This window comes from Megalobrama amblycephala, linkage group LG14 (genome assembly GCF_018812025.1).
Source record: "Megalobrama amblycephala isolate DHTTF-2021 linkage group LG14, ASM1881202v1, whole genome shotgun sequence".
Taxonomy (NCBI): domain Eukaryota; kingdom Metazoa; phylum Chordata; class Actinopteri; order Cypriniformes; family Xenocyprididae; genus Megalobrama; species Megalobrama amblycephala.
This window is the reverse complement of record NC_063057.1, coordinates 13,831,398-13,847,885: the sequence shown is the minus strand read 5'-3', so window position 1 is coordinate 13,847,885 and position 16,488 is coordinate 13,831,398. Positions and strand designations below refer to the sequence as shown.

At 37.5% G+C, this 16,488-nt stretch overlaps 1 protein-coding gene across 7 annotated transcripts in view; it reads left to right on the top strand.

The window, feature by feature from the left end:
• Window positions 1–16,488, top strand: part of chchd3a (coiled-coil-helix-coiled-coil-helix domain containing 3a) — an 87,793-nt gene that overhangs the window by 2,477 nt on the left and 68,828 nt on the right. For 3 of the 7 annotated variants that reach the window (XM_048154440.1, XM_048154439.1, XM_048154441.1), the window contains exons 2-4: window positions 109–397; window positions 566–751; window positions 10,242–10,335. In XM_048154440.1, coding sequence (XP_048010397.1) covers window positions 109–397; window positions 566–751; window positions 10,242–10,335 — 569 coding nt within the window. The remainder of the gene's footprint in view (window positions 1–108; window positions 398–565; window positions 752–10,241; window positions 10,336–16,488) is intronic. The other 4 variants (XM_048154443.1, XM_048154442.1, XM_048154445.1 and 1 more) reach the window with 2 other exon arrangements.

Here is a 16,488-nt window from a genome sequence, read left to right as displayed (position 1 = left end):
GTACTTTTTCTTTGATGATTTTTTTTATTTTACATTCTGTTTGAAACTAGAGAATGAGCAAGAATATTTTTATGATTACAACACTGACATTTGTTTTCTGTTCTTCAGCTCTCAGAGAAGGTCATCGACCGCATGAGGGAACCCTCAGGCCCACCGAGGCCCCAGGCACCCAGCAGAAGCCCTCCTACTTCTCCCCCTGTGGTTGATCCTCTGCCAGCACTGGTGCCAATATCTCCTCCGTCTGACCCTGTTACTTACCTTCCACCTCCTCCTCCCTTGCCAGAGCGAGTAAAACTCCCTGAGCAAGTGGCCACCCCTGCACCTCCTCCACCTCCTCCTCCTCCTCCCGTAGAGACAGCACCAGCTGCATCAGTGGGTGTTGTATCAACCCCTGCAGGTGAGTCCATTGCTCCACCTGCTGCCGAAGCTGAGCTTATTACAGCATCTCCACCTGTGGAAATTATTGCCCCACCACTCTCTTCCAAACCCAGACCCCCTCCTCCCCTTGCTAATTCTGTTGCCGCTCCTCCTGCTTTTGAGCTTTTCACACCTCCTCCCCCTGTAGAAACCATTCCTACCCATCCTGTCACTAAAACTGCTGCTGAACCTGTCTCTGCTCCACCTGTGGAAATAACCGCCCCCTCCCCTCCAGCTGAACTTGACACTCCTGTCGCTTTCGCTGCTGAAACTATCCCGCACCCTCCTCCGACCGTAGAAGAACCTGTGGCTTCTCCACCACCACCTCCCGCCGGTGAGTGTTCTGTAATGTAATGCTGACACACAAACATGTGTTCATGTTGTTTGCTTGTGAATTACACCTTCAGGTATTTCACACATACTGCACAGTGCACTTCAGTGCCTGTCATTCATGAGCTTTAATGATACTTCTCGGGTAAATTGCATCTTGTAAGCACTTTGAATGTGTTGGTACACCATTGTGAAGGGGTAATATTATGGATCAAGTCATTCTGGTAATTCTATGGAATTCAAACTTCTCTTAAACACATTCAGAGTACGTGGGTGGAGTAGAGCCGCAGCAATTTTCCTTGAGTAAAGTGTTCTGGACAATAATAACATGCATATAGTACCATAATATTCATTATTGTTGTACAGAATCATGAAAAAAAGTTAATACATTTTATTGTGGCAGGGACAGTATGAAACTTATTATTAAAGGGATAGTTCATTCAAAAATCTAATTTCTGTCATCATTTACTCATGTCGTTCCAAGCTCATAAGCCTTTGTTCATCTTCGAAACACTAATGCATTTTTTTAATGAAATCGGAGAGATTTTTGTCCTTCTAATAAATGTTAAATCCATCAAAACTTCAAAAAAGGCTTCAAAAAGTTCATGAAGGCATCGTAAATGTTATCTGTTCGTCATACAATGGCATCATGTATCTTCAGAAAACTTGGATTACACCACATAATTTATAAGGATTTTTTTCTGATGTCTTCATGTTCTTTTTGAAGCATTCAATTTTTTGGTTGATTGGACATTCAATTGAGGGACACACTGTAAACCCTAGTGCTCAAAATAATTATTTGGTTTGAGTAGGGTAAACTAATTGGTTCAATCAAATTAACTTTTATGAGTATTTGGTACTTTCTTTTTCTTTTGAGTTCACAAAACTGACACATTTTGAGTTATCTGAATTGTTTCATTGTTTTGAGTTTTATGAACTTGTTTCTTTTAATTTAGACAAACTTTAACTGAAACTGCACTGGGATTTATATTTCCCAGCATGCTTTGCATTTTCACAAAAGCTTCACATTTTTTTGTTTGTGCAAGATTAATGTTAAGTATGAGATTTATTAGTGTTTACTGTTTTGCTATGCTAATTTTAAAGAGTTTTTTTTTGGGGGGGGGGGTGTTTTGTTAATATGGTTGATATGGTATGATATACTCATTCAGCAATAATGCTATCAAAGCATTATTGCACATCAAAGCAAGTTGGCATTTACTGAATTATATAGTTTCCACTACTAAAATATTTAAGTTGAGATTACATGATAATATTATGTTAAATGTATGAAATAGCTTTCTCAAATATATGAGCAATTAAAATGTTTGAGTACAAAATAAAAATCTGCCAGTTCTTCTTACTTAAATTTTAAATTTCTTAACTTAAAAATGTTGATGTAACTGATTAAGTTTTTAATTGTTAAGTTTTGCCAACTTGTTCGGGTTTACAGTGCAGAAATCTCTCAGGTTTCAGTAAAAATGGCTTTGTTTGTGTGTGTGTCGAAGATGAACGAAGGTCTTACGGGTTTGGAAGGACATCAGGGTGTGACGTTGTTGGCTAAACTATCCGTTTAAATGATTTTTTAACATACTTTTTTTTTTGTTGCAAAAATGAAGCACATCAATCAGAAATGCACACCTGCTGACTCATGTATGATTGAGATTTATTTGAAATACTACCATATGGATTTTTAAAAATTTGATTATTTTTTTTTTTCTAAAAGTTGAGTCCTCTTGATGTTAGTGAGTGGACCTGGATTCTTCCATATTATGATTCATAGCTTGTGCCTGGGTGCTAATGAAACGATTAATTCTAACTTGTAATAGAGTTAATGAATCAATGCTGTAATTAGGAACTCCACTTAAGCCAGTTCAGCCTCCAAGGTAACTCGAACAGCATGTCCTCCCAAAAGTGTGTCGATCCGATCGCATTTGCAGCCGCTTTGCTTCTCATTAGCAAGACTTTGTTCATAGATCTTTCAATCAGAAGTTTAGATGCAGTTTTGAGTGATTATAACTGAGACGCCTATTAGGAACCCACAATTCTTTGACATTTTCTTCAGTTACGGAATCTGAGTCACTTGTTTTGGGGCTACTGCAGCAAAAATTATATTTAAACACATCGTGCATTTATAACATCAACCCTCAATGTATCCTTTTGTCAAACAGTATATCTTTGCACCATCTATGGACTTAGAGTGCAGCTGGTCATTGCGTTTTCCTCCATGTCTTGATTTTTTTTTTTTTTTTTTTTTTTTTTTTTTCTGAGCTGTGATCTTTCTTGCTCCCACCTCCACATAATTAAGCTCATCTAATATGTATTGAAACAGTGGCTGTCAGCTCAAATACGTGTGAAAATTTCTGTGTGTGCCCCCTCGGCCTTTAATAGTGGTGTAACCTGCCGAGATGTGCAGAGTCTGTGGGCTGGAGCTGACACTATATGAACTGGCTCTACTTACAGAGAAGGAAAAAGAGACGCCCGCCTGCATCGCACATAACGAGACAGCTCCCTATTAATGAGACACAGATCTGGTTAATGAGCTCTACCATGGAGGCTCACACACACTTGTTTTTTTCTCTATCCATCTATCTATAACTCCCTACATCTCAATCTGTCTCATGGTTTCTCTCTCCCACGTGTTCGTATTTCTTGCTTGCTCGTGCATCCTTGGTATAATGATGACAGAAACACTTTTGTTATCAAATATAATGTTGTATTCTGGGATTATTTATGTAATACAGTGTTTTTTAGGAACAGTGAATACCTGTGAATTTCTCATCACACCCCCTTTGAAACGAGGAAAACTTGCTAAAACATATTATCCTTTATTATACGCTGCTCAAAAAAAAATTAAAGGAACACTTTGAAACCACATAAGATCTCAATGGGGAAAAAATATCATGCTGGATATCTGGACTTGGTAATGTGTTAGGAATTAAAGGATGCCACATCGTTTTTATGAAAATGAAAATTATCAACCTACAGAGGACTGAATGTAAAGGCCCCCCCTGAAAATCAAAGTGAAAAAATGAGTCAATTTTGCTGAAATTTCATTGCAGTGACTCAAAATGGTACTCAGTAGTTTGTATGGCCCCCACGTGCTTGTATGCATGCCTGACAATGTTGGGGCATGCTCCTAATGAGACGACGGATGGTGTTCTGGGGTATTTCCTCCCAGATCTGGACCAGGGCATCACTGAGTTCCTGGACAGTCTGAGGTGCAACCTGGCGGCGTCGGATGGACCGAAACATAATGTCCCAGAGCTGTTCAGTTGGATTTAGGTCTGGTGAGCGTGGGGGCCATTCAGTGGTATCAATTCCTTCATCCTCCAGGAACTGCCTGCATACTCTCGGCACATGAGGCCAGGCATTGTTGTGCACCAGGAGGAACCCAGGACCCAATGCACCAGCGTAGGGTCTAACAATGGGTCCAAGGATTTCATCCCGATACCTAATGGAAGTCAGAGTGCCATTGTCTAGCCTGTAGAGGTCTGTGCGTCTCTCCATGGATATGCATCCCCAGACCATCACTTACCCACCACCAAACCGTTCATGCTGAACGATGTTACAGGCAGCATAATGTTCTTCACGACTTCTCCAAACCCTTTCACGTCTGTCATATGTGTTCAGGGTGAACCTGCTCTCATCTGAAAAGCACAGGGTACCAGTGGCAGAACTGCCAATTCTGGTGTTCAATGGCAAATGCTAATCGAGCTCCACGGTTCCGGGCAGTGAGCACAGGGCCCACTAGAGGACGTCGGGCCCTCAGGCCACCCTCATGAAGTCTGTTTCTGATTGTTTGGCAAGAGACAGTGGCCTGCTGGAGGTCATTTTGTAGGGCTCTGGCAGTGCTCATCCTGTTCCTCCTTGCATAAAGGAGCTGATACCAGTCCTGCTGATGGGTTAAGGACCTTCTACGGCCCTGTCTAGAGTAACTGCCTGTCTCCTGGAATCTCCTCCATGCTCTTGAGACTGTGCAAACCTTGCTGTGTAGGGTCAAGGTATCGCCTCATGCTACCAGTAGTGACCCTGACCCTAGCCAAATACTTAAGTTCTGACACATCACTGTCCTGCCAGTTAGCTTTCTCAACTGTCTTGATAATATCGGGTATGTGAAATCTTTAAAGTGACTCCCATGAGCACAGAATTGTGACAAATGTTGCTCTAGAGTGACATAAAATCCGCATGAATTCCGATGTAACTGAAATCGCATTGCAAAACATCTGACCTGTATCGTATTTAGAGCACATATGTTGTCACATTTTGAGTCCCATTTTGATTTGGGTCACGTTTACCTGCAGTCTGAACGTAGCGTCAGTATCTACATTTATTAAAAAACATTAAACCTCAACTAAACTTAATGCTGTGACATTTCCCAATGACTCACTCCTTAAATTGTGTCTCTTTGTCACAGCTTTTCTTGCCTTAAGAGGCTCAGCTCATCTTCTGAGGTCAAAGGCTGTGACCTTAATGAGGGACATTGATTATGTGCACCCACGAGTGGAGGTATTAAGAGATGCTGTGGATGATCGAGTCCATCACTAAATCACGGCAGAGTCTCTGCGCGTGGTGATTAGACAGTGGTCAAGGTTGATCCTCCTACACGTTCTCAGCGTACCATGAATATTCATACGCAGGGCCCACACACCGTTTTCCATTACGCTCTAATTAGCTGCACACAAATCCTTCTTTGTCTCAGCCATACATAAACATACTTTTCTTTCTGTTACATATTAAGTAGCTCCTTGAGGATCGCCACCAAGTTCAGAGAGTAAAAAAGAGGGAAGCATGTGACACACCATAACGAAATGATCTTTTAGCGCCATTTGCATGTTGTTTCATGAAAACTTCCACGAAATCGGAAAAGATGGAAGTTTAGGATGAGAATAAGAAAGATCGCCTTGTTTGATATTCCCGGGTGTCTCTTTATGTGTGTAGAAAGATCATTTAAGTTGGATCGTGAGGAATGTGTAATGGTTTAGATTAGCCCCGCCTCTCCCTCCTCTTCTCAGGTCTGGAGATTAATGAAACATCTTATGAGACACGCAATTTGTCTCTGTCTGTTATCTCTCTCCCGACTGCCCAGAAGCTACTTTTTAAAATTTCTGCAGAGAGTGATGGTGGGAGTGAAATAGACGGAAATATCTAAAGATGATGAGTTTTTCATCTTTAAGCATTACTGTTCTCACTCAGGAGTGACACGGGCACCCAGACGGTTAATGTCGTTTTGGAGTTTTCGGTGACCTCCTGCGAAAAGCCCCGGAAGACTCTCAGATGGTGTTTTAACATAGAAGCTGGTTATCCTTTGAATCCACAGAATTCCTTTCTTTATCCTTTTTAAATATTAAAGCCCAGTTTAAATTAATGAATTATGGGAACCTAGAGCCTGAATAAATGTGACACTGAAGAAAAGTCTTAAGCCTGATGGAAAAGAAAGAAAAAGAACGAGTGTGAGGACTACATTTTTCTTTCTGAGAGGCTGATAACAGGGGGCCTCATTCGCTAACTGTGTGTAGGCACGTATTTGTGCATGAAATCTGTGTGTGAATGATTCATGCTGCTTTCCTGATTAAGTCAATCAGTTTACACTTAAATTTAGTTTAAATTTAGGATAAAACGTAGAACCAACCGAAACCACACATATACCAAAATTACACTACTCCAGTTACCTTATATAATAAATATTTATAATTATATTTTTATTATATACATTTATTAAGAAATAAATACAATTATAAATACAATTAATATATATGTATATATAAATAAATAATTGAGTAATATATTAATATATAAATGTAATAATATACATGCACACATATATTACGTAAACACTTTTATGTTAGATGCGATTAGTCGCGATTAATCTATTTTACAGCACTAAATAATATATAAATAAGTTTTATTTATTTAAAATGTGACCCTACAATAAGTCTTTACTGGAATTGTTACATGAAAAACACACAAAAAATATGTTATTTATTTATATATATATATATATATATATATATATATATATATATATATATATATATATATATATATATATATATATATATATATATATATATATATATATATATATATATAATTTATTGACCTCTGCTCATTGACATTACAAATTCTCTGTCTTCATCAGCATCCTGGTCATTTTTTGCATACGTGCTTTAAAGGTCCCGTTCTTCGTGATCCCATGTTTCAAACTTTAGTTAGTGTGTAATGTTGTTGTTAGAGTATAAATAAAATCTGTAAAATTTTAAAGCTCAAAGTTCAATGCCAAGCGAGATATTTTATTTAACAGAAGTCGCCTACAGCGAACGGCCAGTTTGGACTACATCCCTCTACTTCCTTCTTTAATGACGTCACTAAAACAGTTTTTTGACTAACCTCCGCCCACAGGAATACACAAGAGTTGCGTTTGTAGAGTGTGTTTGTCGCCATGTCGTCGAAACGCTGTTATTTTCATCCCGCAGTCCAATCACCGGGTCTGATTCCGGCTCAAATTGATAGGGTAAAATTAAAGACATGTTTACAATAACACTGAGCGCGTGCATCTCCACGTTATGGTAAGAGGCGTGACCTTTCCGGGCAAGGTTCGCTAAGCTGCTGTCGAATCACAACACAGGAACCGCTGGCACAATCAGAACTCGTTACGTATTTCTGAAGGAGGGACTTCATAAAACAAGGAAGTCATCAGCCCGTTTTTATGACAGTGGAAACAGCGGTATACAGATAAGTAAATTATGTGAAAAATACTGTGTTTTTTTTACACGCGAAACATGAACACATGTTATATTGCACACTATAAACACAATCAAAGCTTCAAAAAAACACGAAAAACGGGACCTTTAAACTGTAGAGGAAACATTTGCAAATGAAGATGAAGCTTTTGTGTATGCTCCAATGATCCTTTGTCTTGTGGAAGAACTGCGGGTCAAAGAGTTCGAGTGGAAGGGAAACCATTATATAAAAATACGATCGCCTGTTTTACAGGTGGAGATCAGATGTGTTACCCGTGAAGGATCTCTGTTATCACACCATATATTTAATTTGATGGTATCTGGTGGATTTGAGGTTTAGACAGCACCTGTCTGCCTGTATCCATTACACTAGCCTGCTGTTTGATAAATGCTGTGCCAGCGTCCGCAATTAATTTTGGTTCCCTCTTCGGCATTGTCACGGCAACAGGAAGATTTCTCATTAGTCTTGGAGAAGGTTGGTGTAAGTGAGAACTTTTAAGTGTTTCTCTCCCAACAGGTTTCCTCTCTCGGCTTTACAGTCTCAAATTGTTTCTAAAATGAACATTGTTACGCAACTGAACCATATGGCGCCCATACTGACTGCTCCTTCCAGCGGCTGCTTATAAAACCTCACTTTAAACTACTGTAACATAGATGTTTGTGAATGTAAAAGGTCTGCAAAGCTTTAAAGATCTAAGTGCATGACAAATAAAGTAATTGTCTCCTATAAGAAAGAATTGATTCTGAATATGCAAAACCAAGTTGTCAGAAATTCCAGTTTCACTTCCCCTGTTACATGCCTACGTAACAATGTAACAAATTTGCATAATGTCAGCCTGTGTATTTCAGTTGTTGCTGAGGCCTAGAAGAGTTTAGTTTGTGTTGTCATCATGTCGCGAAGACTATTTTCAGCAAATCCACTTTGCATACACTTCAAACGTATGAAGACGCACTGTAATTGATATGGAAAAACCAACGGCATCATTACTTTTCGTATCACAAGTGCTGAGGAAGCCTCCGGAGCTGAAATTCAGATATGGTAATAGGTAGGGCTGGGCGATATATCGCATGCAATTGTCACGCGCATTTCGTCAGTAAAGCCGGTTCCCTGATTACCGCTAAATCGCCATCACCTGGTTTCAAATGGAGCGGCATTTAATAGACAGAACCGTAGTTCACTGACAAGCTACGCAATATCGCGTTCATTATCGAAGGCGATTCATCTGCGATAATGAACGTGATATTGCGCAGCTTGTCAGTGAACTACGGCTCTGTCTATTAAATGCCGCTCCATTTGAAAGCAGGTGATGGCAATTTAGCGGTAATCAGGGAACCGGCTTTACTGACGAAATGCGCGTGAAAATCGCATGCGATATATCGCCCAGCCCTAGTAATAGGCGTTTCATTTCCGACACGCACTGTAAGCGGAAGACCAATCACAAAAGACTGGGCCGTCTGACCAATCAGAATAGCGTAGGCTTGCGGAAAGGAGGGGATTAGAGGGGCCGAATCTTTGAATCGAGTCTTTGAGAAATCAGGTAATATGAATTGTATATTGTGAGAAAATTAAAGTGCATTGGATGTGTGTAAACCTATTATAGGAGACATCCAAAACAAAATTAGGAACCTTTAAAATGGCATAATAGTGGCACTTTAAGTATAAATAAATACATATAAGAGTAGTTGACAATGTTTTTAAAAAATCTATAAATGCTCCAATGTGGGGGACCTGAGATGGAAACACAAGTCTGAAGAAACACAATGTCACAAAAGTTTTGTTTTGCTTTTTATTATTTTGCTTTTTATTTACTCCAAATTAGAGACTAGAAGAAAAAAATAACTTTGAAAAAAGAAAAAATGCTGAAAAGTTGAGTGAGTTTTTTTTTTAAGGTAAATGATCCATCATTTGCCAACTTAGTGAATAATAATTTATTTCAAAAGTAAATAATGTTAAAGATAAAACAATCTTTTTATTGAAGTAAAACCTCATATACTTCCTTTTAGACTTTGCCATGAAAGACTCAACTTGGATTTGTAACAAAAGATTTGACTTGGACGTGTCTGTGAGGAATTATTGCTTTAGTACTTTATATATTTATTTTTAGACTAAATGTTGGTTGTTTACTCAAACTGTAAGCCTGTATCTTCATCTGTAACACTTGGACTTCCTGTCATGCACTAGCTCCAGGCCTCTGCAGTGCTGCGGTACTGCTGATTTTTTTCGACTGGAGGCTATGAGTTTGTCCGCTGTGCTTTCACGGACAATTAGCCATCCAGATAAAGAACAGGGCACACACTGACATGTTTGACTGTGGCGGTGTTGATATCACCACTAAGATATGAGAAGTGTAGTTTTGAATTGTGTGTTTGAAAGTGTTTTTTTTTGTTTGTTTTTTTTTTTATAGTCATTGTCAGTGCATAGGCGTATAGGACTCATGTCCTCTGTATTTTGGTTTCTTTCGCTTTGCCTCATAAGACAGAGATATCCTGAGGGCTCAAAATAATATCCTACCTCACTATATTGCTTACAAACTTCTTTACAGACTTCTTTACAAACAAGTACAAACTGCAAGTGTACAATAAAACTTCAAGTGAAACTTCAAAGTGTACAATAAAAAACATTCAACTTAGTTACCCACAGGGCATTTCCTTTCTATGACCTTCTATGACATGCAACAACAAAATCAAATGCTCTGGAATAAGTGTATAAGCAGTAGTTCAGCACCTAATGTGTATGTATTGTCTTCTATTTAGTGGATGAGTCTGAACTGAGAAAGAAGATTTCTGAAGAGCTGCAGAAAGGCCTGGAGGAAGAGAGGAAAAAGGCGCAAGAGGAACTCAACCAGCGGTGACTATCAATGCACTACCAACATTTACACTACCAACAGTCACTAAAGAGCTCAGATCAGCTCTACTTGTCTGAAATTGCTGTCTTTAGAAAGCATTGAACAGTATTGAGTATGGAGTACTTGCACTGAACTTCCGTTTTGAAATGGCACAACTCATTTATTTCCGGTTATGTATATTTTCACCTAGTTGAATAAACGGCACTTATAATGTGTGTCCACAAGAAGATTTAAAATCTAGACATTTTCAGAGAAGTTTTAATCCAACCCAAGCCGATCTGAGAAAGCAGCGACTGGTAAACATACAGTATGTGATTATTTCACCACAGGGTGTCAGTGCTTTAAACTAGTGACCGCGATACTGAAGTGTGTGAAACCTGATGAATAAGATCAGTACGAACCTTTATTTATTTGTATTAAATGTTTTAAAACACTGGAGTAAGAGCACCAATGCACACAAGCAATCCTTTTTATCAATCAAATTCATTTAAAAATGTAAACTCGACAGGTATGAAATTTGATCAGTAAGAGAGAAACCTTGTTAATGAGAAGACGAGCACTATTCAGAATGCACACAATATATTTAAATACATTTATAGGAACAATTCAGCAGTTTCAAAATAATTCATGTTAACACAGAGAACATGATTCTTTTTTTAATCAATTGACAGCCATAAAACGTAGTAATAATCTCATGAGTAACTGTCTGTGTATATATAGGTGTGTTGAACGCTGTTACCGGAAACTCCTGAGTAGTAATAAGTAGAATAGTACTTTAAAGAATAGTACATTGTCCATTCATGAACATAAATGAATAGACCTCTCTAAATGAAACTAAAAATGAGCCTAGTCTTAATCTTGGTCTTCAAGACATTTGTTCTCCATTGACTTAAATGGTTAGTTCACCCAAATATGAAAATTATCCCATGATTTACTCACCCTCTTCTTTCAGATGAACACAATCTGGGATATATTTAAAAATATCCTGGCTCTTCCAAGCTTTTCGCCAGCAGCCATATCACTCTGTAGCCCAAGACTGGTTGCCCACTGAAGCTAAGCAGGGCTGAGCCTTGTTAGTACCTGGATGGGACCTCCTGGGAAAACTAGGTTGCTGCTGGAAGAAGTGTTAGCCAGGCAAGCAGGGGGTGCTCACCCTGTGGTCTATGTGGGTCCTAACGCCCCAGTATAGTGATGGGGACACTATACTGTCAAAAAAAGGCACTGTCATTTGGATGAGACTTTAATCCGAGGTCCTGACTCTCTGTGATCATTAAAAATCCCAGGATGTCTTTCGAAGGGTAGGGGTGTAACCCCGGCATCCTGGCCAAATTTGCCCATTGGCCTCTGTCCAGTAAATATGGATATTTTTCTTACAAAAACCCATCGCTTCGCTTCAGAAGGCCTTTATTAACCCCCCGAAACCATATGGAGTACTTTTATGATGGATGGGCTTCAAAATTAGGCCCCCATTCACTGCCATTATATAGCTTGAAAAAGCCAGGATATTTTTTAAATATATCTCTGATTATATTTGTCTGAAAGAAGAAAGTCATATACACCTTGGATGGCTTGAGGGTGAGTAATTTTCATTTTTGGGTGAACTATCCCTTAAACGTTAGATTTTTAAGCTGAGGTACAAACTCTTGATTAATTCAGTACAAGACAGAGAAGCTGTGCCTTAATGAGAATTTTGTCTTATCAACAGTCAAACTGTGGCTGTGCTTTGTCTGGATCCATTTGCCACTTTTCCTGAGCACATCATGCTCACTTTTTCATATTTCTTTCTCTTTTTTTGTGAAAGCAATTAATCATGCATGAAAGTGAGGGAGTGGGAGTCAGGGTGGAGTTAATTTCTTCATATAGGATGATCTATTAGCTTCAGCCGGTGAGGGCTTAGTCTTTCCATTTTTGTCCTGTTCTCTGTCTGTGTGTAGGTGGCTGCACCGTGACATTCATTTTGCCTTTAATATCTCTGCATCATGTACGGTCATCTTTTCCCAAACCTTTTAGTTGAACCAGCACACTTAACTCATATAAAGTGCAAGTTCCTTAACTACTCACTCCATTTTATTCATCTAAAGCTTGTGATGGATGTGCCAGCATTGAGTCTCACGTCCTTGTCAACCCCGCTGCCTCTTATACTTTTATTCTCAACAAGGCCAACACTCTGACCTGCAGAAATTGCTATTGACAGGAAGTTTATTTTCTGCTGGCTATAAAAGTAAATTTAAGGGCAGGGTGTGTTGTTTTACAGCATTGTTGTTGAGGCAACTCAGGAAAAGTGCTCCATCCTATTGCCCAGGCAACACCATTAAGGGAAAGTAGGCGCTTTATTGACCATGATGTCATGCTTGGAAAGACAGAATCAATATTGTCCTTAATGTTGTCTTCCATTTAGCTTTCTCCAACTCCCATTTCTACTTTCATTCCTTTTTCCGTCTTCCCTAGAATGTGTTGTTTTAAAAGTGCCCTTACGAGATTGCAGGATTGAATGAATGAAATTAGCCTCTGGCTTTGGGTTTGAAGACCTTATATTGGCAATCTCCAGCCTCGCCTTCAGGTGGACCATTGTTTGTATGCTTTCTTCATTGTTTTATTTCTCTCATTCCCAAGTTAGATTGGTGAATAGCTGGTTAACTAATCTGGTGTCCTCCACTTTTTTTTGTTTTTGTTTTGTTTTGTGTTTTGTGTTTTGTGTTTTGTGTTTTGTGTTTTGTGTTTTGTGTTTTTTGTTTTGTTTTTGTTTTTGTTTTGTTTTTGTGTGTTTTTGTTTTGCTTTGCTTTTGCTTTTTGTTTTGGCTATGTTTGTTTTGTTTTTGTTTGATCTTTTGTTTTGTTTTTTGTTTTGGTGGTTTTTATTTTATGTTTTTATTTATTTTTTTATTTTTTATTTTATCTGTTCTTTATTTTATTTTACCCCATTTTCTGTACTGATTCTTTTTTATTTTACTTACATCACAGGTGGGCTGTATTTCCACATTTACCATGAGCTAAATATGCAAATGGCATTTAGAGGAACAGAATTCCGAAGATGAATCCACTTGTAGATTTGTCAGACCTTGCCAACTTAATTTAGCAGTGACCTTTAATCTAGCTGCCTTCAGGGTGGTTGGCGGTTCATTGAAGACACATATAAGTTGTGATTATATAGAAAGTACACATTCCTTCACTTCTTTCACAGTGTTCACATGTCTTTCTGCTTTATTTCTTCACAGCTACTTAACTAGTGTGTCTGAAAGTGTGTCGGTCTAGAGTAGGGTCAGTAATAGCCACCATTTATCAGCACTAGCACAGTGCTGGCCTTACATGATGTGCTATTTCTGATGAAACTTACACACACACACATACACACCTCAGTATCTACTTATAGTATTCATATAATATAGTATTTCTGATTAAAATATACCTGAAGACAACAGACAGTATCTGTTATATATTTTTATAAGTGTGTATCATGATGTAAAATGTGTTTTGTAGTGTGGCGGCATTCGTTTTTGCTTGAGAGTGTGAATATATGCTATTAAATGTAGGAGGTTAAGGATCAGAAAACTACATATTTTCAAAATAGTTTAGTGGGTGGGTTGCCTGAACAACTGCTAGATGGAGCACAATAGAGTGAAACAGAATGCGGGGGTCTCAAGATGTGGTTTTTGAAAGTCATTAAACTTTTTTAAACTATTTCTTAAGTTGTTAATGAATTCACTGCTCAGGGTGCAAGATGCTTAGAAAAACAGTGTGAGGTGTGACTCAACAGCCAAATGCATCTGTCTGTATAGCTGTAGCAGCAAAAATATCAAAACATAAATAAATAAATAAATACATCTAGATAAAATCTAATTGACTTTACTATTCAACTATTCATTGCATGTTTCCATGCGTATGGATATACTGCAGAAGTTGTTCTGTGTGTGTGTGTGTGTGTGTTTCTGCTGCAGAGGCCTGTGTATGAGGTCCTTTGCGGGCCTTTCTAATGGGAGATTTGCAGCAGGCGCTGGAGCAGAACCATTCTGCAGATTAGAAGCACAGACTGGGCTTGGCTGACCTGCGCAATGCTGCATCAGCAGAAAGATCTCAACTCTCATCCACACAGAGACTCACTGAGGTTTATACACCGTCCTCAGGGACACAGACAGAGAGAGGGTGCATCTTAGGGCATGAACCCCTTCTCAGCACCCCTGACCTCACCTCAAACAACAGCTCTTTCTCCTTTGCTCATTATAGCTAGCTTGCTTTATTTATTTAGACATTTATTTATTTTGCCAGACATTAATTTATTTATTAAGTGATTTACTTATTTAGTTTGTTTGTTTGTTTGTAAATTTCAGATATTTTAGATATTTATTTATTTAGTTAACTATTTAGTTAGTTAAATGTTTATTTACCTTTTTGACTATCAATATATAAATATATATATACAGTACAGTCCAAAAGTTTGGAACCACTAAGATTTTTAATGTTTTTAAAAGAAGTTTCATCTGCTCACCAAGGCTACATTTATTTAATTAAAAATACAGTAAAAACAGTAATATTGTGAAATATTATTACAATTTAAAATAACTGTTTTCTATTTGAATATATTTCACAAAGTAATTTATTCCTGTGATGGCAAAGCTGAATTTTCAGCATCATTACTCCAGTCTTCAGTGTCACATGATCCTTCAGAAATCATTCTAATATGCTGATCTGCTGCTCAAGAAACATTTAATGTGTACAACTGTACAAAATATTTGTGTACAATATTTTTTTTCAGGATTATTTGATGAATAGAAAGTTCAAAAGAACAGTGTTTATCTGAAATCTAATCTTTTGTAACATTATAAATGTCTTTACTGCCACTTTTGATTGATTTAATGCATCCCTGCTGAATAAAAGTATTAATTTCTTTAATTTCTTTTCACAAAAAAATTCTTACTGACCCCAAACTTTTGAACGGTAGTGTATAATGCTACAGAAGCTTTGTATTTCAGATAAATGCTGTTCTTTTGAACTTTCTATTCATCAAGGAATCCTGAAAAAAAAAAGTACACAACTGTTTTCAACATTGAAAATAATCATAAATGTTTATTGAGCAGCAGATCAGCATATTAGAATGATTTCTGAAGGATCATGTGACACTGAAGTAACGATGCTGAAAATTCAGCTTTGCATCACAGGAATAAATTACTTTGTCAAATATATTTAAATAGTACACAGTTATTTTAAATTGTAATAATATTTCACAATATTACTGTTTTTTACTGTATTTTTAATTAAATAAATGTAGCCTTGGTGAGCAGACGAAACTTCTTTTAAAAACATTAAAAATCTTAGTGGTTCCAAACTTTTGGACTGTACTATAATATATATATACATATATAATATGTGTACTGTATGTATGTATATGTATATGTATATATGTATGTATGTATTTTTTTATTTTTATTTAACCATTTATTTATTTAGCTAATTATGTAGTTAGTCAACCAGGGAGTGGAATATTTATTTATTTATTTATTTATTTTTAATAATTAATTTTTACTCTGAAATTAATCTTAAATTTAACTTTGCTGATTTTCAATCCACTTTGTATTGTTATAGTGTCACTAGTATATGTAAATGAACAATGTTTAGTCATTCTCCGTGTTTCCTGGACAGAGAATTTCAGGTTTTTGTGTCATCCAGCGAACCTTTGACAGCTACAGGGCTTTTGTGAAAACTACATATTATACTTCCATATGCTTGTATCCCTGCCGACGAACAGTTGGATTGACAGAGGGTTATTAACAGAACAGTTATTGTAAGGGTAGGTTTATCACATTGTATCATACTTTGTCTACTCTTTAAACAGCATTATGGTAACGTGAATAATGGCAATGCCAATTGGTAAATGGCAGTTCCTTTCAGTTTTTGCACCAGATCTGTCAAAAGTCTGTCGGATGTCACAAAAAACTTGAAAAGTAAACGTTGTTCATTTACATATTCTACCAACATTGTAACAATACAATACTAAAACACTGTATTCTTGGTCATCCAGTTTGAAATGTTGGCTATGAACATGGAGGTTTTTGAAATTTTCTGTAGTGGTGTTCTCTCCATATTTACAATTATTTGCAGCCTTTAGCCACAGCCTTCAATGCGCTGGATCCTTCTCTGGAAACCAGAAGTAACTCACTCCC